General features: G+C 42.7%; 1 protein-coding gene across 1 annotated transcript in view; it reads left to right on the forward strand.

Moving 5' to 3' along the window:
- ANOS1 (anosmin 1) overlaps nucleotides 1-23,710 on the forward strand; it is a 258,928-nt gene that overhangs the window by 58,686 nt on the left and 176,532 nt on the right. Inside the window, exon 2 of the mRNA XM_068269910.1 lies at nucleotides 12,906-12,953. Coding sequence (XP_068126011.1) covers nucleotides 12,906-12,953 — 48 coding nt within the window. The remainder of the gene's footprint in view (nucleotides 1-12,905; nucleotides 12,954-23,710) is intronic.

Here is a 23,710-nt window from a genome sequence, read left to right on the forward strand (position 1 = left end):
GCATGAGAAATATTGGCCAATCAGAGAGGAACAGAGGTGTGCGAGGGGAAAACAGGAGGGAAAGAGGCTTCAGCCAATCAGGCTGCACTAGTTAAGTTTGAGGGGATACTACAGAAGCAAAAAAAGACAACCCAGAATGCCCTGCAACTTCCTTTGTGCGGCAGATGTACCAAATAAGAGCAAGGGAAACTGGGGAAAGATGTTCTATGGAGAAGAAAAATAAGAGGGACATTTAACTTTATTTTTTACTGGATAAAAATAAATAATTAATTTTTGATTTTATACCCGACAGTTACACTTTAACCACTTGCCAATCGCACACTCATACCGTGCGGCGGCAAAGTGGTAGCTGGAGGACTAGCGACGCAGATCTGCGTCGCCAGGTGCCTCCCTAATTAATCAGGAAAGGCCGCTCGTGCGAGCGGCCGTTTCCTGTTAGATCATGGAGCGGGTCTCCGTGAATAGCCTGCGAGCCGCTGATTGCGGCTCGCAGACTAAATGTAAACGTAGGAGACATTTGTCTCCTTTGTTTACATTGTACGGCGCTGCTGCGCAGCAGCACCGTAAGGCAGATCGGCGATCCCCGGCCAATCAGCGGCCGGGGATCGCCGCCATGTGACAGCCTGTCACTGGCTGCACAGGACGGATAGCGTCCTGTGCAGCCCGGATCGCCAGGGGTGAGAGGGAGGAGAGGGAGGGGGGGAATTTCACCGCGGAGGGGGGCTTTGAGGTGCCCCCCCCCGCAACATGCCAGCCAGGAGGAGCAATCAGACCCCCCCTGCACATCATCTCCATAGGGGGGAAAAAGGGGGGGCGATCTGATCGCTCTGCGTGCCAGCTGATCTGTGCTGGGGGCTGCAGAGCCCACCCAGCACAGATCACAAAAAATAGCGCTGGTCCTTAAGGGGGGGGTAAAGGCTGGGTCATCAAGTGGTTAAACACTTTTCCCATGCTACACTGAAAACCTATTGTTGACATTACAGCCTGCAAAAGAATAGTACAATTAAAGGAAGTGTCATATGTGCAATATAGCACGAATGTTGGGATATTGTAAGGAGCTAGATAAGGTTAATGAGATGCAAATACTCCTGACTTTTATGCAGGTGAGAATTTTCATATTATTATTAAGGTGGTTCCAGATTCCACTATTGTTAGGCTTGGAGGTGTATTCTCCACAGTCAGCATGCAACACATAAGCTGACGTGAAGGAGGTACACACACCAGCACAAGGAATCAGGATATCCCCAGTTTGGTGGAGGAGAGGACTGACTCCAATAGGAGATTGGGGTGCACAGAGCCGGTGCAGATCCGAACAGCCACAAACAATACTTTCGTGATAACGTCTCAGCGCAAAGTAGCGCTGAGCGCATAAACCAGGACTGAGGAGATCAGGACAGGTTGACAGAATGAACGCTTGCTTAACTAGCCACTACTTAGTGACAGCAAGCGTCCACAACAAGACAGACTGGAATGAGGCAGCCAATGCGTAGCAGCGATGGCGTGCCTCACAAAGACAGGACAGGATAGTCAGGAAATAGGAGGATCAAGATAGATGAACGTAACACAGACAAATATACAATAAGTATGTTTTCCTAGCGTATTACAATTACAGCTATCAATGAAACTATTTGTAACGTCTGACTAACATATGTATATATCGGCAATGAACCGATATATGACATAAGCAGGAACACAGACTAGCACTGGAGCAATACAGGGAACAGGACTCAGAAGGATTCGCTATCTCTTCGCAGAGATGAACGCAATCTCCAAACAGAACCAGGAGCAGGATACTAACTCAGCACGGGTGATCACGATACGCGCAACCTACCAAAACGTGCTGGAAGGCTGACTAACTGAACACAGGAAATAAACAGTTCGTGTACGTATATATCAGCGACACTGATGTATCAACGTAACACGAATACAAGGAAAATAACAAAATGTGCAAGTATGCGTATATATTGGCGATGAACCAATATATGACACAAGACAAGCAGAGTAACAACTTCTAGAACAAGAGCAGAACTAGGAGAACTCGCTGACCCCTTCACAGGAGTCAGCGCAGTCCACACGGACTAGGAACGAGGTGGGGCACGAGCAGAGTAACAGACAGAATCTGAGACTATGGTAGCCCATGAAGCATTGCAGGAAGCAGTTCTTTATACTGAGGTCATCCAATGGGAGCAGACCTGCAGATTCCCACACAAGTGAATGGTAATTAATCACAGGCTGACAGCAGGAAAAGGCAGACAATGATATGCAGCCTGCATGAAAGGGATTGCCACCCCATTGCAGCAGACAATGTTTGTTTACACAAAAGCATATTAAACTGTCATTAACTTCAGAGTGACTGCAGATAGAGTCAGCAACTAGTTTGAGTGCAAACCAAACTATGCAAGCAAATGCATGTAATGACATCAAAAACTGCTTGTCTTCAGTCAAACTGCAGCCAACAATACATGCTGCAGACATGATCATAACAACTATAAGCTCTACCACATCCACCACCTCTTCCTGACCAGGAGAGGTGGGTAAAGGTCCTTTGTCCATAACAATGGGCAAGAACATACTTTCCAACTTTTGGAGCATGGAAAAAAGAGACACAAAGACCCACCCCATCACACCTTAAGCCATGCCCCAGTTTTGCATGCAGCGTGTCCCACTATACAGTACCCCATTGCCTAGTGGTGTCCCGCCCACCCTTATACATTTATTTAGTACTTATTGGTTCTCTTTCCCATATAAAGTTCTCAGGTGTCTAGTGGTTTCTTCCCTTTCCTTCCCCATGTGAATTCCCTAGTGGTCTAGGGATTCCCCCAATATAGTTTCCCTGGTGGTCTTGCCCTCCCCCTCATTACAGCTGCCCTGGTGTCTAGTAGTTCCTCTATATGGCACGCTTGGTGGTTTAGGGCTTTCCCCAATATAGCTTCTCTAGTGGTGGTCTAGGGATTTCCACTCTTCTTCCCCAATACAGCTTTCCTGGTGTCTAAAGCTGGCCACTAACTGTCCAATTTGTAGCGAAAAATCGTTTGAGCGATCAGAAATTCTGATCGGATTGGTTGTAAATAATCTCCATTGGTGGACACAATCGATTATGAACGAGTGAAAAAAATGTCGCCCGAATGAATTTTCGTCGAACGAAAATTTGGATTTTCTTGGTGGTCGTGATAGATAGGAAGCAATGATTGGTTAGTTGATGGTGTAGTGAACGATTTTTCGTCCGATCAGAATTTCTGATCGCTCGAACGCTTTTTCGCTAGAAATTGGACCGTTAGTGGCCAGCTTAATGGTTCCCATAAACAATTGTGGTAGTGTGCATTTGTTAGACACGGTCATGTGCAGAAAAGTTTTTATTTTACTTTTTTGGGATACTTATTTTTCTGCCACAAGAAAATTAATCAATTTACAAAAATCGTGTTGTTTAATTTGCTGCATGGGGTAATTTGTAGTAACATAAACACATCAGTCATATTGGTTCACAGGGGGATGATCTACTAAAGCTGAACAATGTTGTAGCCCTTGCCTAGATCATATCACAATAGTTATTGCTTAAAGAGACACTGAAGCGAGAATAAATCTCGCTTCTTGTCTCATAGTCAGCAGGGGCATGCGTGCCCCTGCTAAAACGCAGCTATCCCGCGGTTAAACGAGGGTCCCTGCCCCCCCTCCCCCCCCCTGCAAAATCTACGACCAACTTGGTCGTAGATTTTGCCGCTCTTGAGGCTGGGCTAACGGCTGCAGCCCTGCCTCTCAAAGCCGTCTATCAGCGGCGCATCGCCGCCTCTCCCCCGCCCCTCTCAGCGAAGGAAGACTGATAGGGGCGGAGAAGAGGTGGAGATACGCGCTGACAGACGCGCGTGAGGTAGGGCTGCGGCGATTAGCCCTGCCTTAATCCGGAAGAGGGGATGCGCTGCTCGGAGGGGATTTCGGGGGATAGCGGCGTTTTAGCAGGGGCACACATGCCCCTGCTGACTATGAGGTCTGAAGCGAGATTTATTCTCGCTTCAGACTCTCTTTAAAAGTAATGAATTAGAATGCATGCCATTGCAGTCACTTGCAAACAATTTTCTTTTAAGAGACTCTGTAACAACATTTTCAGCCTTATTTCTTCTATCCTATAAGTTCCTATACCTGTTCTAATGTGGTCTGTCTTACTGCAGCCTTTCCTAGTTGCACAGTGGCTGTATTATCTCTGCTATATAATCTAATCTTCTTTCCTCTGATGGCTTTGTCGGGGTCAGGCACTCAGGCAGGAATGTGCTGGTCTGCTTGTGATAGGCCCCCTGCAGGCTCCGTATGAGTCACAAACTGAGTTCCTCTCAGCCTATCACACTGGTTAGCAGCCATGTCTTTTGTTTGTAAACACTGCCTAAAACTGGCAATTACAAGCCAGGATCGCAGCAGGGAGTGGCAGAAACAGCACACTGGGGCCCAGGAGAACATAATGAATAGAATGGTATGCTTTTTATTGTAAGAATTTTAGAGTACAGATTCTCTTTAACCAGTTCACCCCCAAGGGTTTTTATCCTAACGGACCAGAGCAATTTTCAGTTGTCAGCGCTCTTCCCTTTTATTCCCTAATAACTTTATTACTACTTATCACAAGAAAATGATCTATACCTCGTTTTTTTCGCCACCAATTAGGCTTTCTGTGGATAGTACATTTTGCTAAGAATTTTTTTATTCTAAATGCATTTTAATGAGAAAAACAGGAAAAAAAGAAAAAAAATTATTATTTCTCAGTGTTCAGCCTTTATAGTTTTAAAATTAAACATTCTCCTGTGGATAAAACAAACACGTTTTATTTGCCCAGTGGTCCCGATAATTAAACCATTTAGATTATGTCCCTACCACAATGTATGGCGACAGTATATTATTTTGAAATATAAGTGGTTATTTTTCTGTTTGTTCTGGCCATAATTACAAGCCCCTATGTAATAAATTAAAATTAATTTTCCCCCATAAAATATAGAATAAAAAAAGCTGAGTCCCTAAGGCAACTATTTATTTATTTATTTATTTTTTTTAAGCTGATTTTTTTTTTTACAAGTGTTTTTTTTTGGGGGGGGGAGGGTTGGAAGTGTAATTTTATTAATGATGTGTATATACTTGAAAATGTATGTATTTTGTAGGTGTAATATACTTTTTGGCCACAAGATGGCGCTAGTGAACACTCATAGGACGTGTTCACTTTTTTTTTTTTTTTTTACACTTTATTAAACTGTTACATTTCCTGTTTATGTGAATGGACGTAGCCGCTGTTCGCGGTCACGTCCATTCACTCCAGGCACTGCGATTGGGTAGAGGACTGTTCGGTCCTCTTCCCCAATCACCCAGCACGGGATCCCGACGGTAATGGCGGCGGTAGCGGCGGACACACGGCGGTAGCATCGGCGGGAATGCGCGACGTATTAAAACGTCATGTTGCTGTTAATAGCGGTAAGCATGACGTTTTAATACGTTAGGATGGCGGTAAATGGTTAATATAAAAAATATTGGCTTCATTAAAACATATTTTTTTTATTGTGGGTACTTCACATAACCGCATTCAAATACAGTAACTGCAAATTCACTAATATATTAGCAACCAAATATAAAATGTTTGCCTCTTAATAGCTCTTTTTGAAAGAAGAATGAAAACAACCATAGCTCCACACCAGTTGCTTTGCTAAGGAGATTTAGGCCTCTGTTCCTTGATTACGGACTTCATTTCTTTTTTACCGCTGATACAACCTGACTTACCTGGGGCTTCCTCTAGTCCCCCATAGCCTGTGAGATCCCCCGGCACTCACTTTGTCCCTTTTGTGGTCCCGCTGGAAGCTCCAGTAATCTGGTGACTTTGGCTGAAGTCACGTGTGCATGCCCCTGGTGCATCATCACGCCGGTTGGTGTAAGTGTCCTGCACATGCACGGTTCAGTCTTTAGAGAGCCACTCATGCACAGGACGCTTAAGGCAACCAGTGGGATGACATGCTGGGTGCACTCCGAGGGCGCGCTCATGCGACTTCAGCAGAAGTCGTCGGATTACCGGAGCCTCAAGCTGGACAATGGAAGGGAGAAAGATAATTCTGGGGAACCTCGCAGGCTATGAGGCTGGAGGAAGCCCCAGGTAAGTCCAGATTTTTTGGCACTGCTCAGGGTCCCTTTAAGGTCCATGCCCACAGCAAGATTTACCGGTAATGGTAAACAACCATTACAGACAGCTGATATACGACGATGCTCGTGCATTTTGAATGATCGTCATGACGGATGAAATTGGATCATTTTATTCAATGTACCCCATGTCTACAGATCTTTAAACGATCTTTTTGCAAAAGTCTATGGAACTACCCCATGCATCTTTCTTCATTTAATGATCCTATTATTGGCAACCTTCTTACAGTCTATTGCTGTTCTCCACATCCCATCGATAAAGATCTTAAGTGTAATGATTGTGGAAACTTTGTTTATCTGCAGCTTCCAGTGATTCAGTCTTGCAGTGGGTACTTAGCTTTAAACATAAGAGTGTTTTTATGGGACAGGAGGCAATGCTGTTCCTGTGGGAAAGTGTTAACTTCCTCTTCAGGGTAACAATGAACATGTGATGAGTAACTAAATGGGTCTAAAAACCTGCTTTATCAGTTCATTAAGTGGAATGCCTAAACACAAATGAATTCTGCAATTGTAAATCAACCAGCATAATAATGAACTCAGTGTAACCTGCACAGTACTACTTAATATTTCACAGTATTTTCTCAAATTTCCTGGTGGGTGAAGGAAAGAACTACCATTTAATAGGCTGTATATATAGGCAAGCCAGAAGATTTGTGGCATTGGCTTGACTTATTTATCAATACCTACATAAATTGTATACATGAACATCAGCACAGATTTTTCTGGATGTGCATATTTCTATTAAATGTGTACTATGTTCATTCTGCCTTCCTTTTTGTAACTGCTGAGTAAAGCAAACCTTTTAAGTGTGTATTTCAATTAGAACTGCCCTGCAGTGAGTTCTTTTATACTTCACTGTTAACTTCTAAATCAAAGTGTTGACATTAATGTTGGTAGAGGTTCATGGTTTATTCCCTTTAAATAATTTGTCTTTATTCCAGCAATAACATTTAGCGGAGTCTTGGTTTGGCAATTACTGACCACAAAACTGGGCCAACAGCTTAACTACTACACTAATCTCTTCTTAACTATTAGGCTCTTGGCCTGTAACTATCTCACACTGCCAAGTCTTCTGTGGGTGTTTCATAATGCTTAGCAGCATAACCATATTGCAGATGTAAGCTGTGAGCTTCTAGGTTTTATAGTCTTTGTGTGTTAGAACTTGTGTTTCTGATATCTATAAAGGTCCATGGTATAGAAGTCTTTGGAAAATACAATATACCAAGGTTATTTATTGAATTCTTTGGTATGACATTTTTCTGTCCAAAGATGTCATAAATCCTGTTTTCTCAAGAAACCATTCAAACGGAGCAGGAAGCTGTATATCCACAAACTGTGTGCTTGTCTATCTGGCACGGGGATGTAAATCTTGCTTGATGCAGTAAGTTGCATTAACTACAAAATCACACAGAATTTTCATCTTTATGGAATACTCATCTTTATTGAACTTTAGATTTTGTGTTGCATAAAATAATAAGAATATATTAAAACTTAAAGTGAACCTGTATTGTACAAAAGATGAAAAAATAGATACTTACCTTAGTAGAGAAAAGCCTTTGGATAATCCAAAGGCTTCCTGGATCATTTTTGAGCCTGCCATTCTTGTGCAGGACCCCTTTGAACATATCTGGCAAGAGATTGCTCAATATGTTTTTGTGATAATGCTTTCATCTGTATACGAGTGTGGCGTACTGCACATGCAAGGGTATGATCCACATCTGCACAGTAGCACAGAGTTCTGTTGCACCTCTTTTATCTCCAAGCAAGAGCAACTTTGAGCTACTATGCAGGCATGGACCGTACTCCTGCATGCGCAGTATGGACGCACTCGTAAATGAATAGGAGCACATCCACAAAAAGAAAAAGGGTCTTGGGCATCAGCAGTGGGGTCAAGGAAAACATGGGAAGCCTCATGCATTCCTCAACCCCACTGCTGCTGCTTGTCACTAACTGTCTCTTAGAGGAGCTCTCAATCTAATCACTGCCATAGTTCTATGCCCATTGTAGTCTAAGGCCAGTTTGAGGGGAAGAAAATCTACTTATCTGTATGTTTTTTGAGATGTGAGAGGGAACTGGAGTGCCTAGAGGAAACCCATGCAGGCATGGGGAGAACAAAGACCCGAGAACGAATGTAAAAATATATAAAACATCTTTGTAGGAATTACTGTAAAAACTTTTCTGACATAAATCGTATCTAAAACTTAACCTGACGCACTTTTCATGGCCTCACATGCCGCTTCATTGGAGGCACAATTCACATCTTCTTCAAACATACTGTACGCCATTACAGACTTCAAAAGACTTGTCCTGATGCATAAAAAAAAATCCTCTCTCACTTTTCATTAGTTATGTCAAAGACCACAATGGGATCCAGCAGTGCTTAATCACATCCTCTCATGCGGCCAGCACTGTAGGTACTAGGGTTGCCGTGGTATACCAGCGTGATGGTATACCGCAGTTTGATTGTGCATGGTATTCATACCATGCACAATCCCATTTTACCGGTTTTCGGGGGGCGGTGTAGCGGCAGGGATGTGACGTAGCGGCGGGCACATGAACAACAGCAGGGATAAATAAATACTCACTTGCCAGCGGGTCCTGCACGCGTGAATTACTAACTTTTTCCTCCTTCCTGTTCTTGCGTTCCATTTCCCTGAAACCGCACCCCCTGGGCGCTGTTACAAGGAGATGGAACGCAAGAACAGGAGGAAGAAAGAAGCCAGTACACACATGCAGAACCCGCCGCAAGTGAGTATTTGTACCCCCCAGCGCTGTGTCCCCCCTCCCCCATGGCTCTCTATACTGCAGGCACCTATCCAGGCTACACCTATCCCTTACTACCTATGCTACGGCCACCTATTACTGGCTACACCTATCACTGGCTACCTATGCTCTGGCCACGTGATGCTGGCTACACCTATCCCTGGCTACCTATACTGCAGCCACCTACTACCGACTACACCTATCCCTGGCTACCTATGCTGCGGCCACCTACTACTGGCTACACTATCCCTGGCTACCTATGCTGTGGCCACCTACTACCGGCTACACCTATCCCTGGCTACCTATGCTGCGGCCACCTACTACCGGCTACACCTATCCCTGGCTACCTATGTTCCGGCCACCTACTACTGGCTACACCTATCCCTGGCTAACTATACTGCAGCCACCTACTACTGGCTACACTATCCCTGGCTACCTATGCTGTGGCCACCTACTACCGGCTACACCTATTCCTGGCTACCTATGCTGCGGCCACCTACTACCAGCTACACCTATCCCTGGCTACCTATGCTGCGGCCACCTACTATTGGCTACACCTATCCCTGCCTACCTATGCTGTTGCCACCTACTACTGGCTACACCTATCCCTGCCTACCTATGCTGTTGCCACCTACTACTGGCTACACCTATCCCTGGCTACCTATGTTGCGGCCACCTACTACTGGCTACACCTATCCCTGGCTACCTATTTTGCGGCCACCTACTACTGGCTACAGCTATCCCTGCATACCTATGCTGTTGACACCTACTACTGGCTACACCTATCCCTGCCTACCTATGCTGTTGCCACCTACTACTGGCTACACCTATCCCTGGATACCTATGTTGCGGCCACCTACTACTGGCTACACCTATCCCTGACTACCTGTAATTTTGGCTCGTGTATTATTAGTAGAAATGGCGCCGCTGGAGTTCTGCTATACTATAGCAAAACTCCGGTTTTGAAAATTAGTGGCTATAGCAGAACTCTGGGTTAGTGTTAGGCATATTTGTGTGTGTGTGTGGGAGGGGGGGGGGAGAATTATGTGTATGTAGAGGATTTAGGCAGAAGTAGGAGGGCTAGGGTTACGTGTGAGTAGGGGGTGGTTAGGGTCAGGCTCAGGTAGAAAGGGGCTTAAAGAGACACTGAAGCGAAAAAAAAAATTATGATATTATGATTTGTATGTGTAGTACAGCTAAGAAATAAAACATTAAGATCAGATACATCAGTCTAATTGTTTCCAGTACAGGAAGAGTTAAGAAACTACAGTTGTTATCTCTATGCAAACAAGCCATTAACTCTCCGACTAAGTCTTAAGGTGGCCATACACTGGCCCGATTTGCGCCCGAATCTGCTGCCAATCGTTCACGCTACACGCCGAATTTCGATCCATTCCGTCCAATGCCATCGATCGCGCCGTGCGGAAAATAACAGTCGATCACCCGCGGGTAAAGAGCGCATCGCTAGCGGCGTTCAAGTGCCCGACGAATAGAGCCACATACATTACCTGCTCCGCCGGCGCGACTCCCGGGTCTCTGCTCTTCTCCGTCTCCGCTCTGGTCTGCTCTGGTCTCCGGCATGCTTCCCTTCTTCCTGTCCCGGCAGGAAGTTTAAACAGTAGAGGGCGTTCTACTGTTTAAACTTCCCCCAGACAGGAAGAAGGGAAGCATGCCGGAGACCAGAGCAGACCAGAGTGGAGACAGAGAAGAAGAGCGGTGACCGGGGGCAGTCGCACCAGCGGAGCAGGTAATGTATGCGGACGGGAGGAGCGGCGGCAGCACCACCACAACAGATTGTGAACGGTTCCAGGCTGAAATCGGTTCACAATCTGTTTGCAGTAAAGGTAGCCATACGATCCCTCTCTGATCAGATTCGATCAGATAGGGATCTGTCTGTTGGTCGAATCTGATGGCAAATCGAACAGTGTATGGCTACCTTTAGTCCTGGAGAGGGCTGTTATCTGACTTTTATTATCTCAACTGTAAGTGAACTGTTTACTTTTCCTCTGCTAGAGGAGAGGTCATTACTTCACAGACTGCTCTGAAAGACTCATTTTGAATGCTGAGTGTTGTGTAATCTGCACATATTATAGAATGATGCAATGTTAGAAAAAACACTATATACCTGAAAATAAAAGTATGAGAATATTTTCTTTGCTGCTAATCTTCTAGTAATTATTCATAGTACACAACCAATTCACTATATCATATTTTTTTTTCGCTTCAGTGTCTCTTTAATGTGAGCATTAGGTTAGGGCTAATTCATTGTAGAATATCGGTAAATATGGTTATATTCTACTAATTGTTAAAGTAGGTAGTAGAGCATCTATGCAATTACCCATATTCTACTGACAGGAAAAGTGAATAATAGAATGTCTGAAAAATCTACTAACTGCAAAACTCATGCACTTGTTAACTCACTGCTTTTTCAATGTACACTCCCTATATGCCTCTCTGCTACAATCACAAGTTAGTCTGCTATTTAAAAAGAGGAAGTACCTAAATTGTGTATCGCCTGGTAAACTTTACGTGTGTAGTGAATATACCGTAAATGTCTAAAAAGTCCAATATTTTAGGTGTTGAAAATGGCTGTGTTATTTACAATTGAAATACTAGATTATACTTGTGCCCTTATTTTCCATGCTGTCATTAGGAAATGTACTACTGTTTTGTCCATGGACACAGAAGTGCAATAGGGTCAATGGGAAGCAGGAAAAAAGGGCGCCTGAGGCTAATGGACAATTTGGGCCCCCCATAGGCTCTAATGCAAATATCACTAATATGACACCCAAAGCAGAAATTTGGGAGCAATGATAAATATAGTTTTCAACATTGGAACATTAAAGTTTTTTAAAATATGTAATAGTTTGGAACTTGAAACGTTATAGTTTTTGTCATATTATTTTGTTTGTATGTACAAATTTTACGTTATCAAATATGTTATCGGTTCTACGTTTAAAAGGGCATCAGGAAAGGGGGGTTTTAGGGTTAGGTGCAACTGGGGGGCTATTAGGTTTAGGCACCACCGGGGGGGGGTTGGATGTAGGCACCACAAGGTGGGGTCTTAGGGTCAGGCACCACCAGGGGAGGGTTCTGTGTGAGAATAGGTTAGGTTAAGCCATATTATTGAATAATGAAACAGTGTAAATATCTTTTTTTTTTTTAATTTCCCGTCTGTTTTACAACAATACTTATGGTTTACATGGTTTTTTCTTCACTTCGTGTCCAGTTGAAAACGTTCTTTATTGTTTTACGATTTCATTATAGACCCGCGTTTTTTTTTTCTTTACTTGCGTCTTTATTTCATGCACTCGGGTCTATGGGCCCACGGTGCCTGTTTTTTTTTCTCAGTATTCCACAGATAATAGCAGAACTGTGCTGTCTGGCATGTGAGATTGGATCAGTACACAGTCTGGACATTGTTATACATGCCTCTAACACTGTATGCTTGGGCTGCTGCTATCCTAAAGTAGAATTGGCCACACTTTTTACGTTCTTGCAAGTTTTGAAGAGGAAAAAAAAGTAATTTCGATCTCACAGATGTAATTTGCAGGGTTATCCTTCCATTTAAGGCCAAACTGTTTGGCCTGCTCAGTATCAGCACATAACTGTACTTAGTCTTATTTACTGCCAACTCAACACTTCAAAGTCATCAGTCTGCAGACTGCGTTATTATGTGAGTGCATAAACAAGCCATTTTCATTCTTACAACAAGAAAGCAGGCTTGGGTTGCTTGTAGGGTCAGCTTCTGTGATAATGCCATCTGGGGACACAAGCACCACACAAATCAGCACAGCTGCTAATGTGATATGCTTCACTCTAGTCTAGGGAATCTATTGGTGATCACAAGGAAATTATGGTAAAATCCAACAAGTAACGAAACATAAAAATGTGTCAAAAATGACCCTGTAAAGACATACATGCCAGATATTGTTCAGGATAATGTTGGTTGTTTTCTGACTTCTGTTTTTCTCTTTCTGTTACAGAACAACGGCTCTTTGGTTTGGTGCCAAAATCACAAGCAGTGCTCAAAGGTAAAGTGTACCCTTTTCTAGTGCTTTCATGATTGTTATATATTTAAATAAAAAAAGGAGAAAGTGAGAAAAATGAGCCATTAATAGTTGATGTGGAAAAATGTTCTCTCTTTGTGTGATTCATCCGTCTGTCGTTACTCCCAAGGCTTTTTAAGTACCATAATAACTCCTTTACTGTTGAGGGTTCCATTTAAACATTGCTTTTCAGTGATAGTGCTTATTCAAGACTTGACAAGTCCAGAATAGAACTAAGAGCTCTTGTTCATTTAACCCTTTTACTTCCGACAGGAGGGGTTGCAGATCATTTGAGATGCTTCAGAGGTTGAAGGCAGCAATATTCTATTATCTGTTGTGTCTTGGACACTGAAAACCTCAGAAAGCACATAGATGTATGACTAATTGATTCAATTATATTAAAATCTCATTAAACTGCATGGATAAAAGATGCATTACAACACAAGGTTAGTTTAGCTTGACTCCATCTCAATTACTAATAGTATCATTATGCTGTACACATTCCAAGATAACGGAGTATGAGATTCATATGTATCATAAGTGAAGTTTTATGCCTTCTTCATGTGATGGAAAAATCAGTTTTCATTTAGCAGCGTGCTTTAACCATTTCAGCCAGCGGGGATTTTTCACCTTATGCATCAGAGCAATTTTCACCTCCCATTCAATCGCTAATAACTTTATCACTACTTAACACAATTTATTATTTATTTATCTTGTTTTTTCCACCACTAATGAGGCTTTCTTCGGGTGGTACATTCTGCTAAGAATTATTTTTTTATAAATGCATTTTAACAGAATTATTAAGAAAAAAATCATTATTTCTCAGTTTTCGTCCATTATAGCCTTAAAATAATCAGGAACTGGTGGAAAGGCTGCTACACTCACGTTTCAACAAATATGGGTGGCCGGGAAATAGAGGCCAAACTCCAGAAATCCAAGAAAAATCCCGCTGCACCAGATGATGGGATATAATCAAAAAGACCTTTATTTATAATCCAGCAGCAAAGTAGCACACAAAAGCTCACGCGTATCGGAGCAACGGCTCCTTAATCATAGCTTACAAGAAACACACATTGCACAGGTTATGTAGGTGAGAAGGACACACCCATGGGTGTCCATTCAGTTCTTAAAGGGACATACAATTTAAAATGGTGTGAACTAATACAATACACCTAATATAAAAAACACATATACAGTGAATGTCATATAAAAACACAGTACCAAACATCACATGCAAACAGTTGTACGTAGTCATAGAGGGCAGGAATGGTCAGGAAAAGGGGAAGGGGAGGGAAGGGAGAAATAGGGGGGGGAAGGGGGGAACAGGAAGAGAGCAAATCACTAATGACGTGCAGAATAGCACAATGTGTGGAAACATATGCACATGCATGCATATATATATATATATATATATATATATATATATATATATATATATATATATATATATATATATATATATATACACATATGAACCACTCTGGATGATTAAAAATAAATCCACGTTACCATAATTAAAACCTATGTATTTTATTTGCCCGCTTTTCTCGGTCATGACACCATTTAAATTTTGTCCCTATCACAATGTATGGCGCCAATATTTTATTTGGAAATAAACGTGCATTTTTTCTGTTTTGCGTCCATCACTATTTACAAGCTTAAAATTTAAAAAATGTTCGTAGTATACCCCCTTCACACGCATATTTAAAAAGTTTTTTTTTTATTGTATTTTTTTTTTCCATTAAACATTTTATTTGGGTAATATTTTGGTGTGAGAAATAAACAGTTAAGTTATTTGTAAAATGTATGTAGGTGTAGTTTTACTATTTGGCCACCTTGAGTTGAGTTGAGTTGAGTATTTTGTTCCCCTTGTGCTTCTCGATCACTGGAAGCACAAGGAGGACAGGGAAACTTTTTTTGGCAGAAAGACTGAAGCCTCTAGTAAGAGAGCTTCGTTTTTTCTGCTGGGGACACGGATCGGTGATTGGGAACCATGTTCCCGTTCACTGATCCCAGGGCTACCGGGGGACAGCACGGGGGCATGGGGGCAGGCCCGCGATTGCGTGCGGGAGCATGCCAAAGCGTGGCACCGCAGCAGACCAGCCGCCTGGACGTGAGGATCACGTCCGGGCGGCTGAAATGGTTAAAGGGACACTGAGCTCAACTTAAAAATGAACATAGTACTCACCCGGGGCTTTCTCCAGCCCAGTGCTGGACGGGAGGTCCTACGAAGGCGTCCTGGCTCCTCTCCTAGTCCCCGCTCTGAAATGGCTGCCCGGCGGTAGCCTGGCGACACTCAGACGAGTGTCGGGCTCCTCCTTCCGCTTATGACACGGCTGACGTCACCACAGCGGCCATCTCGCGTCATCACGGCGGCCGGCGTGAAAGTACGGCGCATGCGCGCTTTAATCGCGCATGCGCTGTACTTTAATATATTTTGGTGGCATGGAAATGTCTGGTTTGTTTCCCGTTTTTCTATATAAACAGTGCAGGCTAAGTAGTTGGCTACAAAGTTAGATTCAGACATACAGATTTTGCATGTGTTTCTTCACACAAATATATATAATTTTTATTACTTTTTGAACTCATAGGTTGGGGTTTAATAAATAATATTCAGTAGTGAATACTGTATGTGCACACAGCCCAGTAGAATGCATATGTATGTCAGGGTCATTCTTTTTGCACATGATGCTCATCTGAAGATAAGAGTAATGTTTACCACACACAGATGGGTAATTTGTGGTAAAATGTTCAAGTACGTTCCAGTCTGTTTCAGTCACTTTTAAGCTTATCGTGCACATTTAGTATAAGGTTGATCGTGACTGAAACAGTCTTTTCAGTAACTTTGTTCACTCACGTTCACTCACTCTATCACTCAATCACTTATAAACTATGTGATAGGAGGCTGAAACAAATGACATGTAGCCACATATTATGCTTAGGGGTGCTGTCATACTACATACATGTGATAGACTTACCTCTCAAAACTGACGTGTTGCCATCGTAACTCATGGAATACAAACACACACAACTATGCATGCGGACTCACGCCTTTGTGCACACACTTTGCTTATTTGTCTAGAAAAGAGATTGCTTTAGGCCACAAGCTGAGAAATAGTATATTTCAAACCCAGATAACCCTGAAGGGCTTTTAATGTATACAAACTTGGAACATTATATAGTTTTAAAAATATGATGCAAGTAAGTTGTGGAGGCAGATGTGCAAAAGTAATAAAAAGAGTAGCTGTGTGAAATGATTCTATGGCTACAGAACAAACTTTGTGGGTTTTTTTTTTTAGTAGAAGAAAACATTCTTTTGACCGTGGGTCTGAGCTAGTTTGAGTCATAAATCCACGAATGTGATGCACATATATATATACAAATCAGATGAGTAATACTTCCGACAGTTTACCAGTTTTACCATGAGTAGATGTAGGTGGTATAGTGGTTTGCTTTGGATGATTTTCACTCAAATTTAATATGATTTTTATGGGACTTTCCAGACTTTGGGAACATGGATCAAAGTCGGGTATTTCTGCATGGGTTGCAGAAATAGTTTTGATGTTGTTAAACCATTGCACAATTTCAGCATCTTAGATCTAATACAGAGAAATCATAAACATGTGAAAATTCATTCCACCAAACAGGAAAATATTCCAGGTTGCTCTAGCCCACACTCACCCTCAGGCTTGTAAAGTTACACACTTTGGGGCAAGTTTTCTGCAGGAATAAGTAATTATTATTATTATTTATTGTATTTATAAAGCGCCAACATATTACGCAGCACTGGACAATAAATAGGGATACATACATTGCTACAAGGGGTGACAGACAGAGAAGTAGCAAACGGTTATACAACATAGCACAAGGTTATACATACAATCAGGGTATAAAATGCGGTTTACAGAGACCCGGCAAAACAAGTACAAGTTAGTCCATGAGAAGGGTGTAATTGCCGGGGTAGTAAAATTAAGAAGGACACACTAAGGGAAGGGGGAGGCCCTGCCAAGGCTTACAATCTAAAGGGTGGGGGGACACATAAGGTAGGACTGTGGAAAGGGTGATTGACAGAGAGTTATTGTGTATTAGATGTGGGGTAGGCTATTTTAAAGAAATGTGTTTTGAGGGCTTGCTTGAAGGTGTTGAAGGAAGGAGCGAGTCTGAGGGGGAATGGAAGGGAGTTCCATAGGGTGAGGGCAGCTCTTGAGAAATCTTGTAAGCGTGCATGGGAATGAGAAATGCGTGGGGAGGTCAGGCGGAGATCATTGAAGGACCGGAGGGGACGGGCAGGTATATATTTGTTGACGAGCTCAGAAATGTAGGTTGGGCAGGTCTTGTGCACAGATTTGTAGATAAGGCACAAAACCTTAAAACTGATCCTGAAGCTGATAGGGAGCTAGTGTAGGGCTTCGCAGAGAGGAGAAGTGGAAGCATAGTAGTGGGAAAGTCTGATGAGTCTAGCTGCTGCATTTATGACTGATTGAAGGGGTTCAATGCGTTTTAAGGGGAGGCCAGATAGTACGGCATTGCAGTAGTCAAGGCGGGAGATGATGAGGGCATGGATGAAAAGCTTGGTAGTGTCTGGGGTCAGAAAGGGGCGGATTTTGGAGATGTTTTGAAGGTGGAAGTTGCAGGTTCTGGTAACATTTTGGATATGGTGGCTGAAGGAGAGGGCAGAGTCTAGGGTGACGCCCAGGCAGCGGGCCTGGGAGGTAGGGCGGATGGTAGTGCTGTTGATAGCGAAGTGAATATCTGGGAGGGGTGGTGCAGAGCGGGGCGGGAAAATTATGAGTTCAGTTTTATCCAGGTTAAGCTTCAGGAACTTAGCTGACATCCAGGAGGAGATGGTTGATAGGCAGGAAGAGACCTTGTCCATAGTGGAGGGGCAGAGATCAGGGGTGTGGAGATAGATTTGGGTATCATCGGCATATAGGTGGTATTTGAAGCCCAGGGAGGAGATGACTTTGCCAATAGAGGAGATGTAAATTAAGAACAGTAGGGGGCCCAGAACAGAGCCCTGGGGGACTCCAACCGAGAGGGGTGTGGGAGTTGAGGAGGAACCATTAAATGAGGTGGTGAAGTGGCGATTAGAGAGGTATGAGGAGATCCAGGCAAGGGTGTTGTTACAAATCCCTAAAGACTGTAGGGATTGAAGGAGGAGGGGATGGTCAACTGTATCAAATGCCGAGAAAAGGTCAAGCAGTAGCAGGATAAAGTAGTTTCCTTCCGCTTTAGCGGTCATTTACTACCTTGACGAGAGCAGTTTCTGTTGAGTGGGCAGGACGGAAACCAGATTGTAGGGGGTCAAGTAGGGAGTTGGTACTGAGGTAGTGCGTGATGCGTCTGTGGACCAGGCGTTCAAGGAGCTTTGAGGCAAAAGGAAGGAGAGAGATTGGGCAGTAGTTGGAGGGTAGGGAGGGGTTGAGTGAGGGTTTTTTCAGCAGGGGAAGTACTGTGGACTCTTTAAAAGCTGGGGGGAAGGTGCTGGTGGAGAGGGAAAGGTTGAACAAGAAGGTGAGGACACGTGCCGGGTCAGGGAAGTGGGGGCGGAGGGTGTCAGAGGGGACAGGGTCGAGGGGGGAGGAGGTGGCAGGGGAAGTGGCAAGCAATAAATTCACCTCTTCAATGGTAGCAGGAGTGAAGGAGGTTAGGGAAGATGGGTGCATTGGAACAGTCTGGATGGAGGAGGTGAGGGGGGGGGGGGGCATGGGAGAGGCCTGGAAGTAATGGAGACCAGTTATAGGAAACTGGAATCGTTTTTTGTATAGAGAAGTTCTTATTTTTCCAAATCCCTATACCTGCCTGGATGTTAAACTTGTGCTTATTTAGCATTATGTACTCTCTCAGCATAGGTGATTTTGGGGTAAATGCACAAAACATCTGTTAATTCACTGTGTGCAAAGAGTGCACAGCTATTTTACCATTAATTACACTGACAAGATTGCTTCGATTGCGCAGTTAATGTGACCCATTTTATCTAGGCAAGGTGAGCATTGCCATGGTAACATGGGTTCCACTAATTGCACATCACACTGCTACTTTGTCAACAGGATTAATGGTAAAATGGTTGTGCCCTTGTGCACACAGCAACTTTATTGGACTTTTGTGCATATGCCTTATACCCGTGGTACATGCATAATGCAATCGTTATGCTAATAATGTGTGTTGGGCAAGTAGCATAATGTACATTACCATAGTAACGATCATGTTACCCATGTACTGCAGGTTGTTCTAATTGTGTAACATGGGGTACACTGCTGGCAGTAGCAATGGTAATATTGCCATGTGCTGCTTATACACATAAATATTACTGCTGCTTCATGCATCAACCCTTAAGTAGCCAGATTTAAGTTTATTTCAATCTACATGTTAGTAAATCTCCATCAGTCTCAAGTAGTAATTGGAAAATATCACATCATTTTAATCAGTGAAGATATGCTATAAATATAACATTACACCATCATACTTAAACCGCTAACCTTGCGATTAACAGGCAGACATTTACCCTCTGGACCATCTCATCCACCTACATTACACCATCATAAAATATATTTTTGTATATATTATTGAAGCAATGAGTATTTAGCAAAATGTGAATGTAGAGATCAAAGTATCTACTGTATTCTATGTACAGGCAATAACATTTCAGTCACATAATAGTAATTCTTTCTAAATTTTGATATATTAGCCAAGTGCTTCAACTACAGTTTTAAAGTCGGTGATTAGAGATTACTCTACATGGTAAAATTGTACTGACCTAAACCTAGCAGCATGAGCACACTTGATTAATGAGAATGTACATCTGCCTCTATTTAATGGAATCCCTTCAGTGATTAAATCAACAAGATTAATGTAGAGGTCTTTTTGAAATATATAGCTTTCTCCCACTTGATTATTTAATATGGCAGTAGATTAAATCTGCAGTTAAATACTTGGCCACCATTTAAACATTTCTCCTAATCAGATTAGCAAAGTCCACATTACAGGAGTGGTCTGCAGTTTATGGATCATTTTCCTTTTTATGATCCTCCTGAGATTCTTGGTCTTTAGCCTTTGACAGAGGATAATAACCAAGAACAGAAGAAAGGTAGATGCATATTCCACATTATTGACGTTTTTCTTTGCTTTACAAAGATTGATCTCCAGCTCTGAGCTGGCAGTGCTTTGCAGCTGGATCAAATCCAGTTTAAATGATTAAAATAATAACATACTAGACTTTGTGTCTTTTGTAAGGGGACAGAATTGCTTAGGATTTCATTCAGAAATTATCTTCTGTCTCTGAAAGTTTCTATGCTTCCTTACCAGGGTTTAGATTGTACTTGTTTATTGTTGTGATGCAATACTTAAAGGAAGCCTGAAGTAAGAGCGATATGGAGGCTGACATATTTATTTCATTTTAAACCATACCAGTTGCCTGGCAGCTCCTGATCGTCTGCCTATAATACTTTTAGCCATAGACCTTGAATAAGCATTCAGATCAGATGTTTCTGACAAAAATCTGACAAGATTACCTGCATGCTTGTGTCAGGGTTGTGATTCAAACACTACTGATGCCAGAATGATCAGCTGGACTGCCAGGCAACTGGTATTGTTAAATGCACACCTGGGGCTTTTTCCAGCCCCCTCTGAGTCCACTCCATTGCCCCTCTGTCAGACCTCTGTCAGATTCAAAATAACTGTAAATGGAACTCCAGTGGAACCAACTACACATGCGTGGTCCTGTCTGCGTGCCTCCACAATCCCATTTACATCGCTGTGAGCATTCTGCGCATGTGCAGTTCTCAAAACAATGCACACTGCAGATGCATCCCGGCGATTGTCGCCCGATCTTGGAGGTGCACACGGGACAGAGCATGTGCAGTTGTTAATAAAGCTCTAGCTGCAGATATTTCAGAGCTGGCAGCAGGGCATCAGAATGAACCCAGAGGATGGGGACCTGACAGACTACATGGGGCTAAAAGAATTCCCAAGTAAGTAACAATCCCATTTTCTTTACTAGTTCAGGTGTGCATTAAAAATACATAAATGTCAACCTCCATATGCCTCCTGCTTCAGTTTCCCTTTCAAGCAGTGTTCCCCAACCCTGTCCTCAAGGCCTACCAACAGTGCATGTTTTGTGGAAATCTATAATCAGTTAATCAGCTCTCCTGAGACACATATTACCTCACCTGTGCAAGTTTTTTTCTGCAAAACATGCACTGTTGGTGGGCCTTGAGGACAGGGTTGGGGATCTCTGCTTTAAAGGACGCCTAAAATAAGAGGTATATGGAGGATACCATAATTATTTCCTTTTAAGCAAAACCAGTTGCCTGGCTATCCTGCTGATTCTCTGCCTTTAATACTTTTAACCATAGACCCTAAACAAGCGTGCAGCAGATTGGGATTGTTTAAATAAGAATAACTATGGCAGCCTCTATATACTTCCTGCTTCAGGTTCCCTTTAAGAAAGAAAGTTTATAACAGAAATACACTGCATCAGAATTTATGTTGTACTTTTGAAACAGAAAAATAATTGCCTCCTCTCTGTAGTCAGCGGTATTCATAAAATGCATGTTGCCGTGAATAAAACATACGTGACTTGTTAAATTATGTGCTGTCATAATGATTATTAGAGTATCCTGAAGATATTCATTGCATTGTGTCATGGGCTGCTGCTTCTGGGTTTACAATGGACACATTTTCATTTCTGTCTGCAGTAAAAATCCATATTTCTTTGCTGCTCTAGTGCCTGTCATAAGAAAAGTGAAGGAAAGAAAAATAGAGGTATTGGCCAAAGCAATTAATTAAATTCTAGCTTTTTATGTATTTCTGAAAGTAGAACAGAAGTATAAACTTCTGGCCATTCGGGGGTTTGGAAGTACTTGAGACATACAGAAAATGTGTGGAGTTTCTGAGAATGAAAGTGGGCCTTTGCTAAAAAAGTTGTGTTCTACAAGTAGCATTTGTATGGTGAGCTGAACTTTGTAAGTAAGGGAGATGTCTAAAAACGTTACCTGGGCTTTGTACTGACATAAAGAGTCTGTCTGTGTACTGCATCCCTTAATGCAGGTTAACATTCAGAGACATGTCTAAAGCTCAATACTCACCTGACGACCCAGGAAGATAGATCCAAGAGATGTCCTAATGACGAGCGTTTTCCGCTCCATCTTCCTGTGGGTGGGTACATGCGATGGTACACGACGGGTGCGAACGTGAAGACAAGCGATTGCGGTACTTTGTGTGATCCGATCTGCCATGACAGTTGTTATTGCAGCGTGTTGCCAATTGTCGTTCTCATAGCCACGCACCTGTACCCACATCTGGAGATTGCAGAAATGATTACTCGATGCTCAAAAAATTGCCAGTAGTTGGAAAAATTGCATTTCAAACTACCTTATTTAGTGTAATATCTACTGTTGTCCATCATACCAGTTTTTTTGGTATGGATATGAATTTTCAGTAAACTTCTAAGCTCTGGGAGAATATGACGAGAATGTGGAAAAAGTATGTAAGATTTCTCTGCTGTCTCTGAAAACTCTGTATGGCTGCTGCAAAATATACTTAGTTATGAAATAAATATGCTGAGAAAACTTAGACCACACTGGGATGTTTTACTTTCTGGCATCTCACAAATAAATTCAGCAGAAAAGCTTATTTACACATTATTTTAGTTCTTTGCTTAAAGCGGAATATAACCCTGCATTTCAACTTTGCTCTAAAACATTATTTACACTATATTATATGCAACCAGCATTTTTTTTTTTACTAGACCAGCATTGAAAGGGTTACACAGAGCTTTAAAGTTCCTGGAGAGAACTGCAGACGCATCCGAAGCTTACATAGATACATTTTGTTTACATAAATATATCTAAGTGTTGAATGTGACTCTCTCTAGCTCTCACTGAGAAGGAGCTGAAGGACAGCCAAAGAGTGTGTAACATTTATCACTTGTTACATTCTATTTAGTTAAATGTATCTATCTGAACTTCTGCATATCTCTCCACGGAACTTTAAACCTCTGTGTTTAACCCTTCCAATGCTGGTCTAGTAAAAAAAAATGCTGGTTGCATATAATATGCTGTAAATAATGTTTTAGAGCAAAGTTGAAATGCAGGGTTATATTCCGCTTTAAAGAGGAGCTGTCAGCCATACTATGCCAGATAAAAAAAATGGCATATATAAGTAGATAAATACTATCTCTACTTACATAACATGTGTATTGCACGGTCCAAGTGTTGATTTCAGTGAACTTTATAAAATAAAAAAAGGTAAATGGGGAGAATTCTGTTCGCTGGCAGGGGCCATATTTACTCCCTCCAGCTGAAGCCAATGGTGAGGTCATTTCCTCCCTTACTCCCCCCTCCCCCCCACACCAACAGCGAGCGTTATGTCTCAGGCAGGAAATCCCTAAGGAAATGGTAGCAGGGATGGGGGTCCCCATGGATGCGATGTGGTGCGGTGATGGCAGCCACTGCCCACATGAATCAGCGGAGATGCCTGTCGGGCTGGAGTGTGGGGAGGGGGCAGACACGGACAGTCATGGGAAGCAGCCAATGAGAGGAAAAAGGAGTGAGAGTGACACAGACTGCAGCCAATCAGGCTGAACGAGCTGTGTCTGTGCAGAAACTCCTCCCCGCAGACCCTGCCACTGCTAGCGGGGGGGGGGGGGGGGGCAGAGATGTGGAAGGGCCCTGACTACTCACCTTCCCTTCCTTGGATACTCCAGATCATGTGTTTCTGTGGCTATGTTATGGGTGTGAAGA

The sequence above is a fragment of the Hyperolius riggenbachi genome, chromosome 2 (assembly GCF_040937935.1).
Source record: "Hyperolius riggenbachi isolate aHypRig1 chromosome 2, aHypRig1.pri, whole genome shotgun sequence".
In the NCBI taxonomy this organism is placed as follows: Eukaryota; Metazoa; Chordata; class Amphibia; order Anura; family Hyperoliidae; genus Hyperolius; species Hyperolius riggenbachi.